The sequence below is a fragment of the Ammospiza nelsoni genome, chromosome 6 (assembly GCF_027579445.1).
Source record: "Ammospiza nelsoni isolate bAmmNel1 chromosome 6, bAmmNel1.pri, whole genome shotgun sequence".
In the NCBI taxonomy this organism is placed as follows: domain Eukaryota; kingdom Metazoa; phylum Chordata; class Aves; order Passeriformes; family Passerellidae; genus Ammospiza; species Ammospiza nelsoni.
Window position 1 is genome coordinate 12,274,049 of NC_080638.1, and position 27,895 is coordinate 12,301,943.

The 27,895-nt window shown below is 51.3% G+C and overlaps 1 protein-coding gene across 1 annotated transcript in view; it reads left to right on the forward strand.

Annotated features, from left to right (window-relative positions):
- The window catches only part of BAHD1 (bromo adjacent homology domain containing 1), a 35,097-nt gene extending 18,303 nt beyond the window's left edge, over positions 1-16,794 (forward strand). The window contains exons 2-7 of the mRNA XM_059475175.1: positions 1,520-3,163; positions 6,198-6,559; positions 8,123-8,282; positions 9,240-9,316; positions 11,358-11,449; positions 13,683-16,794. Of these exons, the coding sequence (XP_059331158.1) occupies positions 1,537-3,163; positions 6,198-6,559; positions 8,123-8,282; positions 9,240-9,316; positions 11,358-11,449; positions 13,683-13,872 (2,508 nt within the window). The 5' untranslated portion in view covers positions 1,520-1,536 and the 3' untranslated portion in view covers positions 13,873-16,794. The remainder of the gene's footprint in view (positions 1-1,519; positions 3,164-6,197; positions 6,560-8,122; positions 8,283-9,239; positions 9,317-11,357; positions 11,450-13,682) is intronic.
- Positions 16,795-27,895: the final 11,101 nt, after the last annotated feature.

The window sequence follows — 27,895 nt, forward strand, 5'->3', positions numbered from 1 at the left end:
TACTCCTCTTCCAAACTCCAGAGGTTGCATGTGGTCAGTTTAGCCTTTTGTGCAAGAATAATTCAATTCTGGAGGAAATTCTGTCTGACTTGATCCTCCTAATTCCCAGAGCCTGATTTTCTAATAAGAAAAATGTAGACATATATAAGTGTTTGTTCCCCACCAAGCTCTCATCCTGGGGCACCAGCCACGGGATATACCCTGTTTAAGGGGGTGGAGGAACTCAGTCACCCCAAAAACACATTGCCAAGAGGATGACATCTAAAAAAGCACCATGCAAACCCCAGTGGGTTTCAATTCCTGAATTTCCCTTAGTTAATGCATATATAAGTAAGGCAATTAAAACACATTGGGCTTATTTCAAATAGATAATCTAATTATCAGCTTGATTAAACCATATCAAATGAACAGTTCTTGTAATTCGGGAGCTTTGTTCTAATCACTGCCAAAGCAGTAGGAGCTTTAATTAAAAGCCTCAAAAGTGGCAGACCAGTGTCAATTGAGGGGAGTTACAGCCTGAATCCTGATTGCAGGGAAGAGCAAACCCATCCTAGGTGGATGCTGATAAAAAGATCAGCTCTTTGCTGCCAATAAATGGAATTTGACCATTTTGTAAATACCATTGAATGAAAGTAATTGTCCTTTGCTGCTGTTTCTGGTGCTCGGAGACAGACTTCATTAAATCTATTCCACTATCACTCATTTACACTGACATTTTTAATGTCTCTAGGTTGGTATCACCCAGCCATATCCTGTCTCAACCTTGGACCTCCAAGCTGTAGACTGAAGAATTTCTTAATTAAAAATTGGGTGCTGAATAACTCAGGAAGCCCAGACTTCTTTTTCCTGCCATGAATGTATCTTTGGGGCCCCCCTGCCCATTGTGATTTGGTGTTCGATGCCCACAACTTTTATAAAACACAACTACGGGGAATGACAAGAGCAGTGGGCAGCCAGGTTCCAACCTGCACAGAGATTTGCATGTATTTAATTTATTAATGTTGGCAGGTCTCTGCTTAATAGCCCAGGTTTTCTTTTCACCTGAGTAGGTGGACTTTTTGTTTTTCTTTTGCCTAATTGTCTCAGAAAATGAAACTGGAACAGCTTGCCTGTATCAACATGCAGCCAGTCACAGGCCGGGGGTTATTTCTGCTCTGTGCACTGGACCAGCCTTCAGATTTTGGAGATTTGATGGGAATTTGTAAGGTGTTAGGAACAGCATCAGTGGAAGAGGGAGCTGGGTGGACGGCTCTCTCTGTCCAGACCCAGCTTTCCCCAGCTGCTGTGGCATTTGCCATCACCACCTTGCTTTTAATTATTGTCGTGTTCCATGGCTTAATATTAAACCACATCTAATTGCATCCTGTCTCTTAATTGGCTTAACTGGCCATCACCCAAATAGACTCTGCTGTATAGAAACAAGCTTCCCCAAATATTTCCTAATTGGCAGTTGGTGCTTTGTGAGGAGATGGGACCCTCTCAGCGATATTAATAGATGTTTTCTCCCGTTCGTTCCCAGGATTGGACATTGGTCCTATGACGCATGCCCGGAAAAAACAACTTTTCCTTCTGAAACATCCAGCTGGTTCTGCTGGCCAGGCCTCGTCGCCAACAGGCAGCAGGAGGATGGACAGGGCCAACGCAGAGCAGCGGGACGGAGATGCCTCGAAGGCTCCAAAGTGTCCCAGTGGGTTTGTAGGGAATAACAAAAGCAAGAGTTTGCGCGAAGTGCGAAAGACGTACCCGCTGCGGAGGCGGCTGCTCCCCTCGGTGAGCAAAAAGACCTGCAAGGTCCTCCTCACCAGGCTGGAGGATGTGGCTGGCTCTCTGTCCAAACAGACCCCGAGCTGTAAAAAAAAGCACCTTGCCAGCTGGGTTGAGGGTTTGGGATCTGCTTTGTTCTCGGAACAAGTTCAGCCTGTGGGAGCGGGCAAGAGTGACTCATCCGGGGAGAAGTGCACAGTAACTTATCCTGGGCCGGAGCAGGACTTTGATCCTGCTCCCTCGGAGCCCAGGAAGCGCCGGCTGGCCTCGCTGAACGCCGAGGCGGTGAACAACCTGCTGTTCGAACGGGACGATGGCTTGTTATCCGGCAGGCGCTTCCGCAGGGACTCTGGGAAGGCTGCTGGGGACTGTACCCTCAAGGGCTTGCAGTGCAAAGCCAGTGACAACTGGCCTGCCCTGGAAAAACCGGCTGTGAAAACAGGGAAAGGAAAGAACCGGCATGAGCCCAGTCAGAAATGCAATAGCTGCGAGCATTCGCTGGATGAGGTCTTTGATGATGGGGCAAAGAGGGAGGATGGTGCCATCTCCTACCATCCCACCCCAAAGAGACTGGCCAGCCTGAATGCCGTGGCCTTCCTGAAGCTGACCCACGAGAAAGACCAACCCCTGAAACAGAGGAGTAAATCGGACGGGGAGGGCAAGTCCGAGAACCACTGTTCGAAATCTACACTCAAATGGGCCAAAGCCGGACGGAAGAACTGTGTCAAATCCAAGAAGGAAGTGGCTAGCTTAAAAATGGATGGGCAGCATGGCTGGCAAGGCCAGACCGTGGGCACGTTTGGGAAAGGGGAGCAGCGGGACTCTTCCAGGCTCTATGGGACAACAGAGCCCGTCACCTACGAGTCGCTGTCTGGCTCCTACGCCAGCACGGAGGGCTTCTACCACAGACTGCCTTTGCTCATGGGAGGACAAGCTTCCATGAAGCCGGAGTATGGAAGACCTGGAGAGAAATCCCCAACCCCCAAACAGGAATTTCATCAGCCTTCCTTTCCCGTGCAGCAGTTCCCTCCCTTGCCTGTGCCCGGGAATCACGCGGATTGTGGATGTCTCTATGAGTCCTCAGATCTGACTCCGTTGAACGGGTTTTATGTTTATTACGGCCAAAGCGGATACAGTGGCTATTCCCCCTGCTCCATTTATCCCAAGGACGAGCTGTCGCAGGCTGCGACCTGCGAGGGGCTCCTGGTATCTTCCGGTTCCTTGCCATCAGGTGCTCACTTCCAGCCCCTGCACTGGTGCAGCTCTCCGTACTGCTGCGGGGAGGGAGCGGCCGTGAGCAGCTACAGCGTCTGCGGCGTGGTGCATGTGCCGGAGGGCAGGATCGGCAGCGTGCATGCGGGACGGAACAGCTACCCCTACAAAATGCCTTTTGCAGCAGGTAAGGTGCAAAGTGCACGCAAATCCCGGCCGGCGTTCCTGGGAGAAGAGGGTGGCTCGGCGCGGTGCCTGCTTGCCCGGAGGCTGGTTCCCTCTGCGAGCAGTTCTCAGCTCCACAGCCAAGCTGCGGCTTGGAAGGGATCCGCCTTCCACCTCCCCTTCCCCCGTTTTTTTGCCCGGGGGGTTTTTCCCACTGAAAGGTCTTGTTGGTGTGGAAAGCAGAGAATCGGTGAAAGGATTTTGGCAGCGAGAAGTTGACTCACGGTTTGTCACGCTGGAGCTGAGGCTGAGCTTTGATCTGTGTAAAACGAGTAGGGTTCAGTTCCTGCACGCCATCCCGCTGTGCCACGCTGAGCCGAGGGTCGGGAGCACACCAGGATGAGTTACTCCCATCCCAAAGCCCCGCTCTGGGGGCTGAGGCATCCTCACAGAGCCTGTGGAGAAGCAGGCATTGCCTCTGCTGTTAGACTCTAGCAGTGCCAGCTGGGGGCTGCAGGCTTTTTGGATTCCATGGATTGATCAGAGCTGGCAGGGCTGCATAGGGAGTTTCACTGTGGTGGTCTAAGTGCCAGGCACACTGTTAGTTTGGGAATTCTTGAGCCCATCTTTGCTCTCTGTCTGACAATGAAGCACTGGAATGAGGAGGGGTGAGGGGGTATGGAAATATCTTTACCTGCCTGGCTCTCCTCTGTCCCCGCCTGCTTTTCAGACTTCCTGCTTTATCTTGGAGCTTTGCCTCTGCCATTGAAAAATACCTTTTTAAATATTTAAAAGTGGAGTGCTGTGTGGGGGTTATCAGACACCAGCGCTGTAACGCCAGGCTGGACAGTGCTGCAAACAGTTGGTCTGTAGAGGAGGCTGCTCTCCAGCTGCTGGGAGTGCCAGCGTGGGATCTTTCCACTAACCACGTGTTCCAGCCAAGAGCTGGCACGACTTACCCACTGAGAACAGATTTTCAGGTAGGTGGATGGAGTTTTGGTTCAAGCGAGGCTTTGTCATCTCCCGTTGTAGGAAGCTGCTGAAGCTCAGGAGTGTTTGATTGAAGTGTAATTTCTGTTTTCCCGAAATATCCCCGCTGTCATGGTGCTGCTTCCTACAGCAGCAGCCAGACAGGGCTTGCTGGTGGCTTCAGAGCTCTTGAAAGGGGAGTGCTCACAAGACAACCAGCTCAGCAGTGTGTTCTTGCCTGACAGTTTCTGTGTAGTGCCCCGAGGTCATACCAGTCTACTTTGTTCCTCAGCTTTTGCATGCTAGTGCCTCTGGTTTTGTGCAGCCAGAAGGATGCAGGCAGTGCAGACAGAGTATTTTCCAGAGCTCAGCCCTCCCTGTGAATTCAGTGATTTCTCCTGGTGCTGGCAAGGGCAGCAGCAGTTCCAGGAGTGGGTATTTGCTAGTGTGTCACCCCACTGCTGAGATCTCCCTTGCTGTGATTTCCTTGCTGGGAGCAACTTGGATTTAAAAACCTATAATACCAGAATCATTGAGATTTTGGTTTGTGGATTGAAGAATATAAGGAGGTCTCAGAGAATATTGATGGTGCCTTAGGGATTGATTTCTATATAATTATGCACCTCTGAAATATTTTCCTTCCCTAGAGTGAACTGAAGGAGCACTTTGGCTGCAAGCAGCAGGCTCCCATCAGAGAGGGATCCAGCCTGACACGCCAAATGCTTTGTGTTACATCTGTCTGATTTGGTGTCTTCCAGGTGTTTGTAGGGAAATATCAGTGTCTGTGTGATACAAATCCAGGGACTGGGCTGTGATCTTGGGTAGTGGTTGGGCAGAGTGGTGGAAAGGAGCTGGGACAGGCTGTGAGAGCTGCTTTAGTGCCAGTGCCATTGGAGAGGCTGGAAGTGTGTGTGACCAAGGAAGGAGTCCCAGGGGTGCCAGCAAGAGCAGTTCTGCACCAGGACTTTGACGTTCAGTAAAGATTTTTGTGAAGCTTTATCTTGCTCTAGCTCAAGCTTAAAAGCTGCTTTGGTAAGCAAAATACCTGAGAGGTGATTCCTTGCTCCATGTGTCCTGTGCCTGCCAGTGCCTGGGGTTCTTGTGGCATTTGCTACATGGGGTTGATTTGATTGATTGATTGATTGATTGATTGATTGATGAGGACGACTGTGGCATCCCTTGCACTCACAGCTCCACAGTGGCTTGGCTGCAGCCCTTAAGGAGGGTAAGGTGGGGAGGCAGGAGGCCCAGCAGTTCTTTGGCTGGAGCTGTGTGGCTTTGGGTGGAATTCTCTCTTCAGATTTGTAAGCGCTGGTCTGAGGCATCTCCTGGAGCCTGACTGGAGCTGTGCTCTGGTCACCCTAAAAAGCACAGTCCCCCATTTAGGGAACAGGGGTGCATGGTGTATTGGTCCAGGAGCTCTTTTCCCGCTGATAGGGCATAATTACAACTGGTTCTTCCCTTGGCCTGGGTTGAGACTTGTTTGTGACTCCTGAGTGGAACAGTGTATTTCTGGGATGCTTTGAGAGGCAGCGTCAGCCAAATTCCAACCTGCTGAGGTTCCTGTGTCTGCTGCAGGGACACAGTTTTGCTGAGGATGCAGCATCTTGTGGTTGTGTTCCACCTTGTTTCATCTTTCTGGACTTAATTCGGAGAATCTTCTCAATTTTCCCTGATTAGTAGAATTTGGCTTTTTGAAAGAAGCTGGCTGCTTTTGGCAGCATGATTTAATCCTTCTCATTGTTTCGATAAGCCTTTTATTTCTTTTATACATATTGACAGGCTGGAACTGCTTTGGACACTGGCCAGCCTTGTGTGTATTCCTGGCTGGCATTACTTGGGATTCAGATGGGTTTGTTGTGGTGCAGTGTCATCTGCGGAGCACTGGAACACGCAAGCTCAGAAATGGCTTTGCTTTTACAATCCAGTGACAGTGCAAAATGAAATTACAGCCTGGAGAGTCTTTACAGCTATAATGCAATAAAGGGGATTTCGGGCAAAAGCGGCCACGGTGTGGGACAGTCCCGGCTGTGTAGTTGCTTTATGTTCTAGATGAGATCCGTGACTCATTTCTTCCCTTCCCTTAGAAGGCTGCAAGTCTCTGGACCAGCTGAACCTCACAATCCCGGTGGCAGGACACCCCGCGTCGCCTGCCCACCCGCTCTCAGGATGTCCCGTGCCCAGCGTGCCGCCGGCTGCAGAGCCCGTTCCTCACCTGCAGACCCCCAACTCTGACCCTCAGACCATGGCCCGAGAATGCCCTCAGAGCTCCAAGCCCCCCAGCGGCTCCAAGTCGGGGCTGCGCAATACTCCGGGCTGCCTGCACGCCTCCAACAGCAAAGCGGCGGGCGGCCACTCCCACCCCAAGCAGCCGCGCATCGGCCGGCGCAGGGCCACCAACGGCTGGATGCCCGTGGGCACGGCCTGCGAAAAGGCTGTCTACGTGGTGGTACGTGTCTGGGTGCTGGGACTGGGCAGGGACAGCCGCCTGGGAACCTCCAGGCATGCAGGCTTGGGAGTTGTGGGGCCCTCTTCCAGCTGGAGATGGTCACTAGGTGCTGTCTAGAACCTGATGGGAGCAGAGGCACTGCTGGCTCTGTTCCGTGCGTGTCCTGGTGTTACCTTGCACGGTGTGGTTTGGGAGGGGAGGAGAACCTGCTGCTCCTGTGCTGGCCTCAGCTCAAAGGTGATGGATCCTCCCAGCTCCGGCATGTACAAGGGTGGCACCCGAGGCACGTGGGAGTCCATCCTGCTGGGATCATCCTCCAGCTGCTTTCTCCTGGGTAGGGCAAACCTGTCTGAGAAGCTGAGGGTTGTTGTAGCCTCATTATAAGGGGCACATCTAGAGGCAGCTCTCATGAGGTGGCTCTCACTTAGGGTGTCTGTAGCCCCACAAGAATCTCCCAGCACATAGAGGACTGAGACAGTGTAGTAGCTCCCAGGTGGAATTTTTCTAGCACCCAAAATCCCCTTTCTTGTAACTTGCATGGTGGCACGGCCAGTTGCTTCTCCAGGGATTTCCTGTCTGTACTTTCCCATTTGTTGCATTCAGGGGCAGAGACTGCTTCCTGTAAGATGGGAGATTTCCTGCCAGAGAATTCAATTAGGTGCAGTCAAGTCCACTTCAATTGTGAGAGAAGGCAATATCCTTCATCTTATTAAAGCATAAGAGCTTGAAATGGGCCCCACGTGGTGTCTGGGAAGGTGGGACAAGGCACTGATATGCAGTAGATGTCAGGAGGAAGGAGGGCCATGGTCCTGGAAGGATCTGTGCTGCTGCTTGGTGTGGTGGCACAACCTCAGGCTGCAGGGAGCAGCAGCCAGGGCAGGTTTTGGAGCTTTAGCCTTTGGAACTGTGTCCAGGTGCCAAGGACTGTGCCAGAATGAAACCTGTCAGGGCCAGGGACTGGTCTTGTGCATCCACCCCTCAGGCTGCCACACCCCAAAGGAGCAGTGAGGCATTAATCTCCTTAAGATGCTTCCAATCCTGCCTGGGAGATCTGGCAGGAGGTTAAACCATCCTGCTCAGGCACTCTGAAATGAAACTCAGAGCAAAAGCATGCTAAAAACCCCTGGTTCATAGTCCCAAAAGTGATTATTTTGTACTGTCAGAGGGTCCAAAGGAATCATTGGCAGTCCTGCTAAGGAAGGCTTTGTGCCACAGCCTTCCTGCCACTCCCTGCCTGCTTTTGTCAAATACTTCATGTTTTATTGGTTTTACCATGTTTGTATCAGAGAAACAGCATTCAAAACACAATTTTCAGTGCCTTTGAATGGGAATGAAAAGCAGGCCTCCACGTAGGCAGGTGGAAAGGTGATTTTCCTGAAGTTTGTGGTTTTGCGTGCAGAATGGAAGGAGCGAGTGTGGTTTAATTTGAAATCAGAGTATTAATTTCAGCAGTTAAAGCTTTTGTGAGATGTGCTGTCCCCCTGGTGAGCTGCCCCTCATGGAGGAGAGCCATGAAGTCGCCCTTTGCCTGCTGACTGGATTGTTTGGTCCCTGTGTGTGCAGAACGAGCCGGAGCCGGCCGTGCGCAAGAGCTACCAGGCCGTGGAGAGGGACGGGGAGATCATCCGCGTGCGGGACACCGTGCTCCTCAAATCCGGGCCCCGCAAGAAATCCATGCCCTACGTGGCCAAGATCTCTGCACTCTGGGAGGACCCCAAGACAGGTACTGTGCCAGCACAGTGTGTGTGTGTGCTTGACAGAGAGAGCTGGAAGCAGGGAAGGAATGGATCTAGGGAGAGCTGCAGGCTGGTTTGGGTACCGGGGTGATGCAGAGGAGATGAGCGCCATGGCTTCCATTTGGATTGTTCAGGAACTGAAATGCTCCTTAATCACTCGTCTGGGGCTGATAAATGGAAATCTTGCTGGATATGGAAGCATAGAATATTTGCCAAGTGCCCGTCTTAGCAGCCCTCTCCTGTATTATTTCATTGCTCAAACATCGGGGGAGCTGCTGTTTGCTCCAATCCAGCATCTGGTCTGGGAGCTGTTGGGAACAGGGCTCTTCTGCAGCAGCTCTGATGGACCCCAGTAGAGCTGGGGATGGGATTTGTGGGGCCTTATGGTGAGATCTGGTGTCTGACAGGCAATCCCTGACCAAGGATGCTGAGCCAAATGCTTTAAAGTAGAGGTTGTGCTTAAAAATCAGGAAAAGAAACCCCAAAAATTCTGTAAAAGACCCAAATCAAGGCATGGTGAGGCTCAGTGTGGTTGTGTCAGTGCAGCAGCAATTCTGCCTTGAACCTGGGAATCAATGCTACAGGTTCCCACCTTTGGATGAGCATCTTTTCCAGCTTGTGTGCTGAATGGATTTTTTTTTGCAGGTGAAAACATTTGATTTTTGAATCTTTGGGGAGTTTTTTGTGCCTGACTTCCTTGGGATGTTGTAACCTGAGTAGAAGGAGGCGAAAGTGTAGTGGAAAAGCAACATGACCGACTCCATGCAGCTTCTTGCTGTAACAAAGGGACACCTAGTTCAGCATGAAATATTTATCAGCCACAGCTGCCTCTCCGTGAGCACTGTGGGAATGAAGGGGATGGAGCAGCAGGAGGAAGCTGGGAATGAGTAGGAAAACACTCAGAGAAGCTGAGGCTTGACTTGTTTTCATCTGTGCTGTTGCAGGGGAGCTGATGATGAGCCTCCTGTGGTATTACAGACCAGAGCACACTCAGGGAGGCCGCAACCCCAGCATGCACCAGGTGAGTCCCCATGGGCCAGGGCATCCCGGGCTCTCTGTGCTCCTGCAGCAGGAGAGGGGCACTGCCCCAACATCTCCTGCATTCCTGGGTGGCCTCCCGCTCAGTACAGCACAGCGCTCTTGGCTGTGATGCAGCTGCTGCCAGATGTGTTGAGTGGTGGTGTCCTGTAGTTGGGCTTTTCCCCCAGATTTATTGTCCTGTGGAGAAAATCTGGGCTCTCAAAAAAGCTGCTGAGTTCCTTACATGGAGGCTCAAACAGAAACTGCTGAGTGTTGATGTTTCTCCCTTTAATCTGAGAAAATTACAAATACTAAGTAAAAAGTAATTTTGACTGTTACCTTAAGAGTAAGGAAGAATAAGTTTATACTGAGTCAAGATCAGACACCATTCCAAAAGCACATTCTAATTCCTATAGGACTGCAGAGCCTGATGCAAAAGCTCCTGCTGCCATTTTGCAGGAAACTGAAGTGCCTGTGTCCTGTGCTGCCTTTTAATAAATCCCTTAATCTGCTTCTTAAACTCCAAAAACGTGTTAGTTTTGTACAGAAACGTGGATGCATCATCCATGCCCTGCATAGATTTATGATGAGAACTAAAGTCTGGCTTGAGGATGCTGTGCCAGGATAATGGAGTTGCTTTTTAAAGAAAAAACGTGTGAATCACTGTGACTTCACACCTTGCTCTGCTTTGCATGGGCTTGTGTTGGGTGACAGAACAAGCTGGTTTTAACTGGGAACGAAGAATTCACTGTTGTGTTCAACCCAATTTTAAAAACTTGGTGCTTTCTTAATTTCCATTACTTTTTTAAATAAAAAGGGAGGGAGGCTTTGAGAGCAGCCAGGGAATTGTAACTGCCTCGTTTGCAGGGCACAGGTGAGTTCCTAAACCAAAATGTGGCACTTTATAAATGAAAGGTGAGTGTATCCAGTTGCATTTCAGTCCAGGGAGAATGCCAGGAGGAATTAAGCCAGATTTTTGCAAAGCCATTTAAATTACACAATTCTTCAAACAAGAGAGAGCTTGGGCTGAGGGCTGGGCCAGGCTTGCCAGGGTGACTCAGGTAGTTTTGACTCGAGGAGTAAATCAGAACCCCAAGGTGCAGAAGGCAGGTGTGGCATTCCCAGTGTCCCTGATCAACCCTGTCCCCAGATGTTCACCCTTTTGTGAGTTTTCCCTTCCAGCAAAGCAGAAATGGAGCCTGCAGGGAATGCTTCCAGACTTGTACAGGGCATCCATGTTCCCAGAGGTCATCTCTGCTGATCTAACCATACCTGAAATTCTTCTCAGTGGCGCTGTCTGGGTTACCCTGTGTATAACCAATCCTGCCTGCTGCAGAGCCAAATTCCCTAAATTACTCTGGGAAAAACTGAAGAGAAGTTTGCCAGTAGAGGTTGTGGCTGATGCTCCTTGGATGTGTTCCAGGCCAAGTTGGATGGGGCTTGAAGCAACCTGGCCTAGTGTAAGGTGTCCCTGCCCATGGCAGGCAGTGGAATGAGATAATCCTTAAGGTCCATACCAACCCAAACCATAGCAGGATTCTATTCCATGATTCTGAAAAAGGCTGTTGCTACTTTTCTCACTAAACCAGCCTTTTTAATTGAATTGGGAGGAGGAAGTGGTTGGATAAGAAGGGTTTCTTTAAGTTTTTAAGATATAAAGATGGATTAGAGAACCCAGAAGGGAAGGGAAGACCGAGGGGTGCAGCCAGCTATGGCCTTGCTGCTGAAGAGCTTTATGACATTGGAAATTCATGGGATATTGGAGTACTTAGTCTCATAAAATGTGCTGGGCAGGTTGAGATGGTGGGAGAGTCCTCTGCTCACTGTTGCTGGATAAAATGTGGTGCACAGAGCACACGGCAGGTGCCTGGGTTACGTGGGACACTGCCTCTGAACAGTATTCACCGTGGGCATGCTTTGGTGATGGTGAAGGTGCAGGGCTCCCCATTCCCTCTCTGGCTGGGTGTGGGTGTGGAGCTGGCCGTGCCTCCCGGGGCTCGGGCCAGCTGGGTGACCTGTCTGTCCCCTCCCTCCTCGCACAGAATGAGATCTTTGCGTCACGGCACCAGGACGAGAACAGCGTCGCCTGCATCGAGGAGAAGTGCTACGTGCTGACCTTCGCAGAGTACTGCAGGTAGGTGGAGCTCTGAACCTGCTGCACTTCCAAACCTCCCCGTGCCTCCAGCCTCTCTCACCCTGGCCATTCCAGCCCCGCTGTCCCAGCCTGCGGGCTGTGCTGTGGCTGGAGCTCGGGTAGTGACCTTGCTCTGCTGCAGGCAGGGAGCTTCTCCTGCTCCACATCCATTACATGTCTGGATTGTGTAGGATCATGGAATCTTTTGGGTTGGAAAATAACCCTTAAGATCATCGAGTCCAGCTGTTCCCCTGGAGCTGCCATGGCCACCACTAGTCTGTGCCCCCAAGTGCCACATCCACACAGCTTTTAAATCCCTCCAGGGATGGGGACTCCACCACAGCCTGTTCCAAGGCCTGGCCATCCTTTCCCTGAAGGAATTCTCCCAATAATCAACCTGAATCTCCCCTGGTGCAACTTGAGGCTGCTTCCTCTCAACCTGTCCCTTGTTCCCTGGGAGCAGAGTCTGACAGGCTCTGGCTGCACCCTCCTGTCAGGGAGTTGAGGAGAGCCAGAGGGTCCCCCTTGAGCCTCCTTTTCTCCAGGCTGAGCCCCCCCCCCAGCTTCCTCAGCTACTCCTGGTGCTCCAGACCCTTCCCCAGCTTCTTTGTGCTCCTCTCAAGGGACTCCCAAATATAGATGCTTGTATGACCACTGCATGTGGTTTCAAGGAAGACAGGAACAGGTGTACAGGAAAACATGGAACTTGGAGCTAAAATCTAAGTGAGCTAGGAAGAGATCCTATATGTCCATCCCTTGCTGGCCACAGGTGCCAGACTACCCAAAAACCTGCTGATACAAGTGCCAGTATTCATGCTGGACACCAGATCCTGGGATTTTGGCAGCAGCACACCTTGGTGCAGTGACTTGGGCTGTTATAGTTGAGCTGTTGGTGATTGAACTGCAGCTTTGTCATTAAGAATTTCCCAGCATCCATATTCCAGCCTGCCATACTGTGATGGGTGCACAGGGCTGAAGGAAAATAGGGATTGAATGGGCACAAACCCATAATGCAAACCAGTGCTTTAAATCTCAGTTCTGCTGGGTGCATCTTGCGGTCTGTGCAGCCTTGCCATGGAGGGGATGCCTGAGGCCTCCTCCTCAGCCTGCTCCTTGCCCAGGGCTCTGCTCTTAGAATTTCTAAAAACAAACTGGTGTACAAACTCTTTAGAAGTTGAATTTTGATCTTGCTTTTGAGACCACTTAAAAACCCCAAACAAACAAAAAAACCCAACCTAACCCCAAGAATAACAAACCAAACAAAGCCAACCAAACAAAATCCCCCATCCCCAAGCTTTGGATCAAAGTAGTTCCTTTCCATTCTAACACCCCAGTCTTCTGGAACAGCTACTGGCAAGAATTCTTTCATGCTCTTCTGGGTCAGGTCACCTTTGAGAGATGTTCCCTGAAGGCATCCTGAATTCTTTGTTTTCCTAAACGTTGGTTCATAAGCATTTAATAGGGGCTAATTAGCAAAAATGAGGCCAAAGCACTAAAAACAAGATTTTAAACCTTTTTTTCTTTAAATTGCTATCATCTTTGGTGCTGTACGATATCTACCAGTATGGAAATACAAACTTGTGTTGCTTCCTGCAGGAGTTCTCTTTGAACAAAGCTTTGTCCACATTCCTTCCCTTCCCCTGATCCCCCAGCAGCTGCAGTTGTGGCTCCCAGCAGGACACAGGCAGCAGGAGAGGGAATGAGTTCATGGTGCCCAGCACAGGAAGGACACGGACCTGTTGGAGCAAGTCCAGAGGAGGCCATCAGTTTGATCAGAGGGATGGAGCACCTCTCCTATGAGGAAAGGCTGAGAGAATAGGGATTGTTCATCCTGAAAAAGTGAAGGCTTTGGAATGACCTAATTTCCCCTTCCAGTACCTCAAGGAAGCCTACAGGAAAAATGGAGAAAGACTGTTTACAAGGGCCTGGAGTGCCAGGACAAGGGGGAATGGCTTCACACTGCCAAAGGGCAGGGATAGATGGGATATTAGGAATAAATTCTTCCCTGTGATGGTGGTGAGGCCCTGGCTTAGAGAAGCTCTGGCTGGCCCATCCCTGGCAGGGCCCAAAACCAGGTTGGATGGGCTTGGAGCAACCTGGACTAGTGGAAGGTGGAACCTAGTAAAAGGTTCCTGCCCTTGGCAGGGGTGGGACTGGATGAGCCTTTATATCCCTTCCAACCCAAAGCATTCCAGGATCCTCTGATAATCCTTCCGATGTGATTGCCCTGCAGATTTTGTGCCTTGGCAAAGCGTCGAGTCGAAGGGATCCCGGGCAGGAAAACCATCATGGTTCCTCCCTCGGAGGAGTATTCCACCCCTCTACACCGCAAGGTGCCCGAGGACACGGACCCCGAGCTGGTTTTCCTCTGTCGTCACGTCTACGACTTCAGGCACGGGCGCATCCTGAAGAACCCGCAGTAGCGCAGCCATGGCTCGGAGCGGGCGGCACCGAGCGCCGACCGTGGCCTGGGACACCTGTGCACTGTCACCCACCTCATGCTGCTGCAGGTGGGAGCGCCCAGCGCTCCGCCCTGGGACTGGGAGCGTGCGAGGAGCGGAGCCTCTGGAGGGGGAGGCAGCAGCTGAAAGCACAGCACTTCATTAAAAGCATAAATGAAAATATATACGTAAAGAAAAAAATAAATATATGTATATAGATATAGGGATTTGCATAAGTAAATCTATATCTATATATGTATGTAGAGCTGCATCTATTGGGAGGGTTTGCAGGGGATAAAAGCCAGGAAGCAGTGCAGAGGCATGGCTGGGGGAACGGCGCCAAGGTGCACTGTCAGTGCAGTGTTTGTGGAGTCTGGCTGGGTCACTCGGGGGTTTTCAGGCCCTGAACTGAGCCCAGTTCTTGCAGAGGACAGGAGAGTCTCCTTGGTTCCACAGGACAGACTCTGAGGATTCCCATGGTGAGAGCTTCAAAATGCAGCTTGGGGAGCTGCCTGGGTGCAGAGGGGCCTTGTGTCATGCTTGGATAGGTGTTGCTCCACCCTGTTCTCTCCTGTCTTTTCCCTCACCTCACCACCTAGACTGGGGCTTGGAGTCTGTTCCACGATGGAGCAGAGGGAGCTGGCAAGGTGGCAGGTGTCACACTGCAGTGTAGGGCTAGAGCTGGTCCTGTCCCAGGTATCCTGACTGAGCCCACAGGATTTTGTGTCCCATTCCCATGGCCAAGCACTCACCCACTCGTCGCTTGGAAGCTTGGAGCTCACAAAGTGGGCTGTGATGGGGAAAACCATGTTTCCTCTTCTCTTCTGTGTGTTGCTCTTCCTCTGATGGCTCAGGGGGCCCTGGATTTTCTCTTTCTTCCCAGTTTGTTTCCTGTAATGTCATTTACAGACCCTGCTTGTCCCCATGTGTCTGCAGTGGGAAGAAGCCAGAGGGAGAAGTTGCAAACCCTTTGCTTGTGTGTTTTTTGCTTTTTAAAATTCCTTCCCCATGTGACTGTCCTGATCCTGGGAGTGCTGTTGAAGTCGTCAGCAGCCTCTCCCCCTCCAAACTCATCCCGGTGTCCAAGCAAGCTCACCAAAGTGGCTTTGTGGCTCCTGAAAGGACCTGAGCATCGGGAAAGGTTCGCATGGACCGTGTGAGCCCGCAGGTCCTGCCTCTTGCCTTACCTGTACAGATCCCAGACAGACCTTAGCTTATCTCAACGCTAACTTGGAGTTTATCCCAAAGCAAACCAAAGGACAGTGTCACATCCTGGGGAGTCACTGCACCAGGCTGGGAGCCCAGCCCGAGATTGCACTAACTTACAGCAGAACTGACCCCGTGCCACCCACATTCCTGCTGGCTGGAGCTGCCCACTGAATCGAGGGATCTGCATTTTCCCAGTCTTCTGGGGCTTCTGAACTTGTGTTCCATGGTGGAAGTGTCCATTCTGCTTTAATGTCCTGTCTGTGGAAGCAGCATTCCCTGTACTCCCTGGGCACACAGGGCTTGTCACCTTGCTCCAGTGGCCACACACCTGCCTGGCCTGGAGAGAAAGCCCATGGCATCCAGTTCCTTCCATGGAATAGTTCAGGCATGCAGGAGTTCTCCAGAGATTTGCTCTACATACCAAAGAGGGGAATGTGTCTGGAGGCGATGGCTGGAGGGGATGACAAGGTCTGGCACCTGCCACAGCAGGCAGGCATCTCCCTGCAGCTGGTGGATGATTCCTGCTGGAAAATTCCTGTTTATTCCCACCTGCATAGCCCAGGGAGAACACCCAGCTCCAAGAAGGGGGATCCCAGGTGTGCAAGCAAGAATTGTCAGGTGAAGCATCTTCTCTCACTTATACCTCAAGATACTGTTGGTGTCAAAGGGATTGCCCAGATCTCTCCTGAATAATTAGCTTTGCCTTGGGGTCTCTTGGAATGACGTGGTGGGGCTGCATTTGGTTGGGAAGTGGTGGCACTGTGGGGACACTCAGATGAAGGGGTGCAAGGAGGCATGGGAGATTGCTCTCTCTGATGCTTCTGGGGGAGGATATGAAGTGGTTTTCCCCTAAGCAGGGAGGGAGGATGCTGGAGAAGTGGAGCTGCTCCTGCCCGTGACACGGAGGGAATGGCAGCTGCCCGGCCGTGGGGGGAGTGCAGCAGCTGCACCCCACAGTGAGTGGGAGGTGATGGGAAGCTCTAAATCCATGTGTTTGGTTTCATGGGGACTCCTTTGTCCCTGAACCTGAAGCAGGAGAGCTGCAGTGGCCATTTCTCCCTGGCAGTGCTTTGGACACGGAATGCTGCAGGACCCACCAGCCAGGTGAGCCTGAGCACTGCTGCAGCTGGGCCCAGGTGTGAGACCCAGCCTTGGAAACACAGTAACTCACTGAAATTCCTCCTCCTGCCCCATCTCCCCCTGCTCCCACCTTTTCCTGGCTCCTCTCCAGGTAGCAGGGAAGTTATCCTTGCCCTGGGTCCATAACAGGCTCTGGTCCAGCTCTGGAGAGGACAAACCTGAACTCTTCTCATGTGGAATCTGCTTCAGGCCATGAACATTGAGGTTCACGTGGTTGCTGATGCTGTTGTGCAAACAGCATGTAAATGAACTGAAATGTCTTATCCCTAATGAAAAGATTTCCTGCTTTTTTAATCTATTAGATATGGAAATATTTTTTGAAACTGAAAAATGCAGTCAGTAGAATTTAAATTGAAGCGTAATACATGTAAAATATATTTTAGTTGATAATTTTGTAAAATGCACTTTTTTGTGTCTCTTCCCTGGTTTCCCAGATCTGTGTTTCATTGTTTACAGATGGAATGAGAACATTCCCTATTCCCTCCTTCTGTGAGAAAGATATATTAGAAGTAATTCTTAAAAAATAAATTTGAAAAATCGTATTGATTTAGAAAACAAACCAGTGCTGGACTGTTCTTCCCATTCCTGCATGAACTTCCAGCCTAGACCTGGTGGTTGCAGGAGTTAGGATTGCTTGGGATCAGATGTGGGTGCTCATGGTCGTGGGATGAGCAATTTGTTGGGTTTTCCATGGAAATAGAGCAAGTGGCAGCAGGATACACAGGGATTGACTGACTTTTCTCCAGTCTGCTCTTGACAGTCACTGTCAGTGGAGTATTTTAGTCTCTGCTGTCCAGGCAGGGCAGGTAGTGGTGACAGATCTTGTTTCAGCTAGGCTTTAGGAGCCCTGAAGGAAGCATTTGGGAAGGTTCCTTTGGAAAAGTGTCTCATTTGGAATGCTCTCTCCACCAGCTTCTGCCATCTGAGTGTCACAGCCCCGTGGCACCAAGTGCCACATGCACCCTGAGGACAGGTCCAATTAGCTGAGCCATCTACACAGACATCCCAAGGGGCCAGAAGGATTCCAAGTGGGAGAAGAGCAGACAGGAGTCAAATAACCTGCTTGAGGAGCAGTGAGGAGCAGGAGAATGGGATTGGGAGTACCTGGTGGGAGTGTCTGCAGCTACATGCAGCTGAGAGCTGTTCAGGGGTGCTCCCAGCCAGCCACGGAGCTTGGGGGTGCAAGGCTGAAGGCACAGGCATGTGCAGGGGCTTTGCAGGGGCTCCTGCACACTCATCCTCAGGGGGAGCAGCTCCGGTGGCCCTGGGTGGTGACACAGCCACTCCCACACATCCTGAGCCGTGGCTCCTCTGGAACTGTACCGGGCTCTTCCTTGACTTTCATGGTTTCCATTCCATGTCGAGATGTTCTGCTGCTTCCTGGGGCTATGGCTCTTGCACACCTGGGGAGGGAGGGGATGAGTTCTGGGAGGAAAATGGGCAGAAGGAAAGAGTAATGTCTGACATGGAATTAGCTCCTAATTTCAGAGAAGGGAGCAAGGGGCACATGTGGCTTGTGGCCTCAATGCATATTAGCTGGGCATGGCAGAACTGCATCCATAGCCCTTGGATAATCCATTGGACCCCAGCTGCATCTTTTGAAAAGTTGCAGCATCTTTGACTTCCAGGTCACCTTGCGCAGGAGATTCTGGGATGGTCCTGTTGGATGAGCTGGGGCTGCTCAGTCCCTGTTCCCCTGCAGCCCTGTTGGCATCACACCTGTTCTTAAATTCCTGATTAAATTTCTTCCTAGCATTAGGAATTTTGCTAGAGGATCCTTGACTTTTCCTTCCTGCTCCCAGCCTTGTGAGCACAGCTTCTCGCAAGGAGCTGCCAGAAGCACAGACCTGGAGAAGCAGATCAAACCAGGAGAATTCCTGAAAAAGGAAACCACAGTGATGAAGTGAATTCATTTGGGAACTTTCCTCCCAAGGGGAGGAAGGAGCTTATCCAGGGACATGTACATTTGTGAGCTGCTGTGGGATTACTGAGCATGATATTCCCAACCCCATGGCCTAGGATTTCTGCTGAAGAACCAATTTTGGATTTAATGTGACGTGGTCCCTGGGAGCCATCAGTGATGTGGGAGCCAGAAATGGAACAGAAACCTGCCCCCTGTGCGTGACCCACGGCCGCCTCTCGTGCTTATCCCAGCATTGATGCTCCCTCAGAGAGATCCTTTGGAAACACACTCAAGAAGAAGCTTTTCCATCCCCTCTCCTCCTGCGTGGTGAGCTGTCACCAGAAGGATAATCTGTGGCGGGCTGAAAAGTTGGGATTAATGTCAAACAAAATTGGATTTACTGCTGAAATCTGCTACCCGAGGGAGGCGCATGGAGCCGTATCCAGCTCTCCTGGATCTGACATTCGGCAAACTGCCCTTGTGTCATGACAGATGCTGCCAGGAATGTTCTGCTGCCACTGTGGCAGAGTCCTGTTGGCCACAGGTTGTCCTTGGAGTCCCCCATGTGTCAGGAAGGCGTGGGCTCACCAGCTGGAAAGCGTGAGGTGTGTGGCCATTGGAATCCCGCCCGGCTTTGGCCAGCTGGGCATCCCCTGGCAGGTTCTGATGTCCAGCAGTGGTTCAGGTACCTGGCAGAGCCAACCTGCTGTGTCCCATTTCCCTCATTTCCATGTGTGGTGTCTGAAGGTGACAGAGCCTTGCGGCAATTGCAGGGAGAAGGAGGTACTTGGGGTGCTGGGAAGGATCTGTTTGGGCTATGGGCACTTCTGGAGGCTTTGGATAAGGTTTGGGCACCAGGATGAGCACGCTGAGAGGGTGAGAGCTGCTGACCTTTGGAAATCAATTCTTTGAGAAGCACAGCAGTGTCCTGCAGATTCAGGGATGCTGGTGTGGCTCTTTGTTCTGCTTTGGAGCAGCTCTTTTTTCCAGGGAAAGTGCCAGCTGGTCTCCTGATGCTGCTGTGGGGGCCTTCCTGGGGTTTCCTCACCTCACTCCCTACATGTCCCAGCCAAGCAGATCCAGAGCAGCATCCAGGACTGGCTGAAGTGTCTTCCCACCTGGAGTGAAAGCCACGAGCTCCTGCTTGCATTTAACTGGGGCTTTAATGCTGCTGATTATAATTGGCTGTAATTGTGCCAAAATCCCTGCGAGCCAAGAGACAGGAGCAGTTGGGACTGTCACATGAACGTGACAGAGTGCTCCAGCTCTGTCCCTGCCAATGGAGGAGCTGTGCAGGGAGTGGGATTTGTCCCATCACTAGTGGCAGGAGCAGTCCTGGCAGGGTTGGTGCCACACAGGGAAAAGGGATATACATCCCCTTAACCTGGTGACTCCAGGGACCTGAGTGTGGGCAATTTTTTGTTTTACTGTGCCCTTCTCACCCCGTCCATGTGGGATAAACACTTGGCTCAGTGAGCTGGGGGCTTGAGGGGAGATAATGGATAACTGCTTGCTAGTCCCTGCATGCCAGCGTTGGCTCTTGCTGCTCTGTGCTGCTCCAAATGCTGCAGTGGCAGCACAGGCAGCCCCCAGGTCCATTGGCACAGGCTCCATCCATGGGAAAGCAGCCGCAGCCTCGCAGAACCACTCTTGGAATGGCTCCTGCACTGCCTGTGTCACTCAAAGCTGAATTAAAATGAGCTTGAGCTTTTCGTGTTCTTCTCCAGCTGTTGCTCCTGCCATGGCTGCATTCCTGTGCCCAAAACCTCAGGGTCCTGGAGCAGCAGTGTGGGGAACCATTTTTCTGGAAATGTCAAGCTGAGCACTCCTGGAGGCTCTTTACTGTGATAAAGCCCTTGGCAGAAAGGTAATTCCTATGTGGCCCTTGGGAAGGGAACTGTGCTGAGGGGTCACATGGGGACTGGCTAGGACTGTACTGCTTGAGCTTCCTGCAAAACCTCAAAATCCAGGTAAATCACCCCTTTATATGTGAATTTTCCTTAAATTCCAAATGCCAGCCTGGAAAACATGTTGAGAGCTCTGCAGGGCCACTGGGAGTGGCACTGGGCAATGCGACAGACTGAGGCCAAAAGCAGGAAGAAAAGGAAAACAACAAGCCCAAGAATCAGAGGAGCAGAGGAGGAACCAGATGAGCACTGCCAGGTGTGCTGGGAAAGGCATCCAGCCTCTCTCCATGTGTTCCATATGGAGTGGGACTCACCGAGACAGTGGGAAGTTGCAGCACAGCACTCAGTGCTGGCCTCAGGGTTGTAATTAATAGTGGGAGATGCTGATTAATAATTGGAGGTGGTAAAAGGGGATACCTGGGCTGGGATGAAGGCGAGGGGTCTCTGGGAGCGCGGCGTTGCCATAGGGATCCAACAGCTTCTCCGTCAGAGCCTCCGGCGAGAGCAGTTAATCCATTTTTTAAGAGGAAAGGATATTTAATAAAGGGAACCATTTAAACTGGATTTACAAGGCACACTGAATGGAGGCCCCATTCATTCCGTGACTTCATATTTAATTTTAATATCTCAATAAACTCCTCCAGAGTGTTCTGCACAAACAAGCCGGAGCCAGAGCGGTTCAACCGCCCAGTGATTCTTAAAAGCAAATCAATTTAACAGGGCTGGAAAAAACCTGCCTCTCCAGGAATATTCTTCCTCTCTCAGAAGGAGCACCAGAATAGCTGTATTAGAAAACAACAAACAAGCTCTTCTGATGGAGAGGGATTTTTGAAAGGATATGGTGCAAAGCGGGATTGGGAGCCCCCACGGTGAGCCAGGTTGTTGGGAATTTGCTTTGTTGCTCTGTTTTCTCTGCACTCATAAATAATGTAATTAATAATCATATCACTTCATCAATAATCCAGTTTTTTCTGTAGCCATGCTCGCTGCTATTCCCGTGCTGCTGCCTGAGCAGGGAGGGATGCAGGGACTGTAAAATCCATGCAAGAGCTGGGTTAGGGACGATGGCACCTGGCAGCATTTAGCACTCCATAAGTGAGAAAAGGACAGGAAGGCAGCCAGATTTCCCACGAGGAAGCAGTTTGTGGCTGTTCCCAGAGCGTTTCTGCTTCCCACACTGGGAATGTCGTGGTTTTGGAGGAATCAAGTTCTCTGGGAAGAGCTGGTGAGAAAACTGCCTTCTCCCTCTGCAACAGGTAAATTCTCCTGCTCCTCCTGCACCTGGCTCAGGGCACAGAGCAAATTCCCTGGCTTTCCTTTGTCCCTGGAACATCTCGTTTTTATTTCTTTTTACTATGTAGAGATTGTGCTGCACAAAGCTGGCTCTGATTTCTCCTCCATCTTTTGGGTGATCCCTGAACCCAGATGTAAGGAGCAGAGCAGGTGCCCCTGGCCACCGCATCCCAGGCAGCCTCTGCAGTGGTTTGTGCTCTCAGAACACACAATGTTCCCTCACCTCCACTCAATCCCTTTTTCCCCCTATTTTCCTTCCACACAAATGGCCCCCCTAGCAGGAAACAGCATCCTCTGCTGCCCTGGGTCACAGAGATGGATTTCTCAAGGAGCAGACTCTGGACTGCTCACAGTGAGGGTGATTTGGCTGTCAGATGTTTCTCCCTTTCCCAGGCTGGGGGATGTTTCTCCCTATCACAGCCAAAGATCCACGAGTGGGATTGGATTCGTAGCACATCAGATAATTAGTCTATAAAAAGGGAATTACATGGCGTGTTAACGAGCACAGTTGAGTTTTGTTCTCGCCTCCCTGCGAGATGAGGGCTGAGACTCCCCAGGGAATTGCTTTCCTCAGGGGACCTCCCTGTGTCAGGAATGTGATGTCCCAAGAGCAGCCCCACAGGTTCATGGGGGTCTGGAAACCAGGATCCAGGCAGGCAGCAGTCTCCCACTTCTAGGGCAGACCCCTTGCTCCCAACTCATTTTTTTCCTAATATTTGAGCAAACTTTCTTGTAATTTAACTTTCCCAATTAGTTTTCTTCTAAAATCTGGAAATAATGCAACTTTTTTTTTTTTTTAATTGGTAGAGAGAGGGGAAAAAAACCATTTTCATCACTCTTTAACAGAAAGCCTCAGTCTTCTATGGTCCAGAGCAAGAGGAGGCACAAATGGACTGATTTATTTCATTCTTCCTGATGTTTATTTTAAATTAATCCTGTTGGGACAGATGTCAGGCCAGAATTCTTGCTGGAGTCACTTATCTTCTTTGATCTAATTAACAATGGCTCATGTTTTATAATAACTCATTTTTCTAATAATTAATTTTTCATGAGTGATGGGATTCACTTACTCTTTGCTCTTTGCCTTCCTGTAGATCCTGCGTTTCCTCCCTCATTTTTCTTCCTTTCATTTTCCAAACCACCTTGATGCTGATACATTTCGGGCTTGAAAACACTGGAAATAACTTTCCAAATATGCTGCATTTAGAGAAAATTTCAGATTAATTCTACATGTTTATTCATTAAAAGCACCAGTAAGACCCTGCTGTGCACACACAGGGAGTTTAACATGGAAAAGCAAATTGAGTGTGTACATAAATGTGTGTCAGTAATAATAAAATAGGAATGATGCTGCTGTGATTCATTGACCCAGGATTTCCGACTGGAATTTACAGTGGGCTTGATGATAAACCCTCAGACTTTCCTTGGGAAGTGCCCCTGGAATACTCAGGAAAATGCTTTTAGGGATTACACAGCAATTTAAATAACATGCTGCCTAGGATGGCCTGAAGGCACAAACCTCCCGTTCCAATAAAGTTCAGGTTACAAATGGAAAACCTTATCAAGAAGAATAAGAAACAGACCAGAATGTTGAGAAGTTTTCTGCAGTACCACAGCTGAAGATTGCACCTGATGATCTTGGAGGTCTTTTCCAAATTCTGGGATTCTGCGACTCAGCCAGCCTGGACTCCACACAGATGGCACCATTCCTCCGATGTCTGACTGTCCCCTCCAGGATAAATTTGTCCGTGTTTCCGTTCAGCTTATTCCCAAAACTTCCCAGCAGCCGTCCACCATCAGTCTCCAATATCCCAGTCAAATACTTTCCCTGGGGCAAAGCACGTCCTTCACAGCCCATTATCACTCCTAGCACATGGAAGGATGTTACAGACCTAAACAGACTTCAGTCAAATGGGTCCTTATCGGTCCCATTGCCTTGGGGACAATGATTGCTGGTGTCAGGGATGCGATGCTGCAGGTTTTGGAGGTGTCGGAGCAGATTCAATCCTCGTCCTCCCGCCTGAGAAACCACAGAAGCATTAATTGCCTACAAATTCCAGCAGGAACTTCACACACGCAGAGTCATGACTTCATTACAGCCCCTCAGGAGCCGCCTGGGAGCCTCGGGAAACTCCGTGTAAAGAGCAGCAGATAGACCTGGAATGAGTTAAGAGACTCGGAGACTCTCCTGCGACACGGGTTTGGGAGCTGTGTTGGCTTTAATGTGTGTTTGTACTGAGCGCTGGTGGTAAAACCCCGGCTGGCTGCGACTCCGAGGATATGTGTGTGTGTGTGTGTGTGTGTGTGTGTGTGTGTGTGTGTGTGTGCGCATCCAGCAGCCCTGGGCTCAGAGGGATCCGGGATGGGTCCCTGATAAAGGGAGGATAAAGGGTGCAACAAGGGAGCTGTGGTTGTTACTGGCTTAAAATTGGATACACTCAGCCTAGCAGTGGGCTTTGCATGTCAGCCTGATTTTTGGGGGAGAAGATCTGGGAGAATAACTGGGCGAGCTCTGCCCGAGCCGCTGTCCCCGTTGTTGGGCTGGCGCCTGCGGCATTCCTGCCCTCGCTCGGACCTCCGGGGTGTGTGACACCCGGGGGATGCAGGTCCGTGCGTGCCTGCCATCCCGCTGGCTGTGCCATCCATCCCCGGCGAGCGGGATGCGCTCCGAGTCGCTCCCGGCCTCCTCAGCCCAAATCCAGAGGGGAAGGGCGAGCGGTGCCTGCTGCTCCTCCTGGCCCTAAGGAGCTGGACCTCCCGGGATGGCTCCGTTGGGACGCGATTCCACAGTGCCCCAGCGGAGCAGGGAAAGCAGAACGGAGCCCAGCGTGAGGAACTGAGTGAGGATCTGAGCTCAGAGCAAGGTCTTTGCAAGTCCAGCCAACTGCATATCAATGAATTTAGAACCAGATACGTCAGCACAAAGTTTTCCTTGAAAACAGTGATTCTTGTGTTTGACCATCTCCTTGGAATTACTCAGTGTATTCATCCAGAGAGTTTCACTTTGTTTAAAAAGGCTTTTTCCCCAGAGATAAGAAACTCTGCCTCAGTAGTGAGCTGATGTGGAGCGGCTTCTGTGCTTATCCCCTTGGATAAGAGGCTTTATTATACCAAATTATGGGATAATCTCTGGACATGCAGACACAGCATCGGATCTCTCCTCCTTTGCTTGTTTTACTTTTTGATCCAGAGCTGCTCAAACCAATCCAGGGGGTCTCCTCTGATAGGAATCACCGTCCTGTTTCTTTTCTGGGAAGCTGGCATCGGCCCAAACTGATGTTTTTTCAATAAACCTTCTTTCTCTTGCTCAGCTTTTCCAGAGGCCTCACCCGTTTGTCCTTTTTGCGGTTCTTCAGACCAAAATAAATATCTGATCTCACCCCAAAGGCCAGCAGAGCCTTGGCAGGGCATTTGTGATGACATCAGTGTCCAGCCTCACTCCGAGCTGGAAGGACAGGGATGTCCCTCAGTCTTTCTTTCCAGCCCCTCTGGGAACTGGGCTTTTCCTTGTCACACTGACACATATTCCTGATTTCTGGCAGCCAAGGTGAGTTCTACACCTTTCCTTAAACTTGTGTGTGCATAAATGCTGCTGGCTCAGTATAAGGTGGTTGATATTATAATGTAATATAATAATAAGAAGAATGTATTTTAATGTTGTTTTTCTGCTCCTGTGAGTAAACAGTGAGGAAAAGGCCCAGAGATTTACTGCTCCTGTTACCCAGGGTGGAGGCTGTGGTGCTCTTAAAGTGAGTATTGGGGTTTGGAGGCATTTTGAAGAGGATTGGGAAGTACAAAAATCTTTTTGTACCTGTAAGTGGGAATTTTAGGGATGAGGCTGCTGCTCCAGCCCCTGGTAGCAGATCACACAGAGGCCTGGCAGAGCATTTCCCTGGGAAGCGCTGTGTGGGTTTCCCTTCTCCCACAGAATGGAGAACCAAACCCTTCCATCATTGCGGTGTGTTGTATAAACTTGTAGGCAAACCACAGCAGCCTGAAGCTGGGTTTCCTCGGTGACATTTTATTTGCTAAATGTGCTTTTTCTGAAGGAATGGATCTGTCTGGGAAATATATTCCCATAGTTTTGCACATTCCGAACGTGAGGCGGCTTTTAACTGCTTTGGAAATCAAATTAGTGCTCACTCTGGGTGTTAATTAGGCACACTGAGTGTAACCACAAGTAATTTTCCCTGGTGACACAGGGTTTAGCCCTGCAAACCAGCCCCTGAACCCTGTATTTGCTTGGCTGTGCTGTTCCTGTAGAGACTCTGCATCCCACCCCATGCTTTTGCTCTTCAGACCAGTCCTTAAATCCAGGTTCCCTTTGGAAAATAGCCCCTCTGACCTCGTGGGCAGTTTCCTGTTTCTCTGCATTTCCAGAACCAGTGGGCTATCCTGTATAACTGCTCCTGACCTAGAGATATTAGTGGGGAGTAGGAACAGAAAGGAATGAGCAGTGCCAGACTAACATGCCTTCGAAGAAATAAAAATTCCCCTTGGCTGCTTTGGAGTTTGCTGCAATCAGGCTTTTTCCCCAGGAGGAGGGATTGATTTTTGTCTCAGTGACACAGATTATATATGTTGGCACGGTTTCAGTTTGGGCTGGTGTTGAGATCGGATCAGGACCTGCCCTCTGAAATGAGAGCAGGAATCTGATAACACTTCGTGTGTGCAGCTTTGCTGGTGGCAGGTCGGATATCGGTCTCTTCCTAGAGCTAATGCTGTATTTACATCCAAATAAAACTGGGAAATGTGCAATAATCTAGCTGCAGGCTCTCACGCTGCGCTCCAAGTGCTTTGTCTGCCTTGGCTGACAAAATGCTCTTGGCTCCTGATCAAAGGAAAGTAAGTGGAAGCTGGTTTTCTCTTGATGTTAAGAAAGCTCCTGACAGAGAGTCCCTGCAAGGCTGGTTAAGAGCCCAGGCCCCGTGGTAGGCTAGGAAAACTCATTGAAGGAAACTGCGGAGAACAATGGCAGTGTGGGGTGACTTGGGAAAGGGCTGTGTGAGGAAATGGCATCCTGATGGCTGGGATAGTGCCGCGGGCAGCCGGGGGATGGCCTGGAGCAGCAGGTGAGCGGCTGGCTCATTCACAGAGGTGCTCTGGGGGAAATGCCTCCCTCTGGCTCTCGGTGTGGCACGGCCTCCTGGCTCAGCACAGAGCCAGTGTCTGCCCCTCCTCCAGGGGCTAAACCTGGGCGGGAATTACAGAATTCTGGAATTCCTTAAGTGGAACACAATGCCTCATTATGGATAGTTTGGCCTGGTATTATAAAAGCCATCCATTATCACAACACAGGGCCACGGAAGCACTGGGATGTGAACTGTGCTGCCAGCACCTCGGAGCAAACCTGGTGCGCTGTTTGAAATGACACTTCGGTGTATTCTGGGATGAGAGCAGTGCGAGTGTTGCTCAGGCCTGACTGACATCCCGACATGCCGAGGTGCTGGTGGAGGGATGGCTCTGGACTCGCTCCAGAGGGGTGATCAGTGGGAATGAGTGCTCTGAGGAGCAGCCGAGGGAGCTGGGGGGCTCAGCCTGGAGAAGAGGAGGCTGAGGGGGACGTTCTCACTCTCTAGAGCTCCCTGACAGAAAGGTACAGCCAGGTGGGGGTCAGGCTTTGCTCACAGGGAACAAGGGACAGTACAGGAAATTACCACAAGTTGCACCAGGAGAGGGTAAGGCTGGACATCAGGTGGAAATTTTTTTTCGTGTAAAGGGATGTTGGTGCTGGAAGGGGCTGCCCAGGGAGGCGGTGGAGTCCCCAAACCTGCAGGTGTTCAAGGAAGGACTGGACATGGCACTCAGTGCTCTGGGCTGGGTGAGAATCAGTCACAGGTTGGACTCAGGTCTGCAGGGTCTTTTCCAACCTGATGATTCTGTGATTCAGTGATTAGAGAGCTGGAACAGCTTTGCTCTGGAGACAGGCTGGGATGTTCAGCCGGGAAAAAACTCTAGGGTGACTTCAGAGCCTTTTCCAGTGTCTAAAGGGCTCCAAGAAAGGTGGGGAGGGACTTGGAACAAGAGATGGAGGGGCAGGACAAAGAGGAACGGCTTCCCACTGCCAGAGGGCAGAGTTAGGCGGCAGATTGGGAAGAAGTTCTTCCCTGGGAGGGTGCTGAGGCCCTGGCCCAGGGCGCCCAGAGAAGCTGTGGCTGCGCCTGGATCCCTGGAAGTGTCCAAGGCCAGGCTTGGAGCACCCCGGGCGAGTGGAAGGTGTCGCTGCCCACGGCACGGGTGTCACTGGACATGCCCTGCGGTCCCCTGCAGTCCCGCTATCCGGTCACCCCGTGACTCCACCGTCCCCGCCGCAGGGCCCCGGCCGGGGCGGGCTCAGTGCGGGGCGGTCCCGCCGCCTCTTCCGCCCCGCGCCGTCACGGCGCCCGCCCCGCCCCGCCCCGCCGAGCCCGGCTCCCCCCGCAGCCCCGGCCGAGCCGGCCCGGCCCGGGAGCTCCCGGCCATGCAGCCCCGCGGCCCCGGCCCCGCCGAGCCCCGCCGGGCGGTCCCGCCGGGCCGCAGCCGGGCGCGCTCCCGGGGCGCGGCGGGCGCGGCG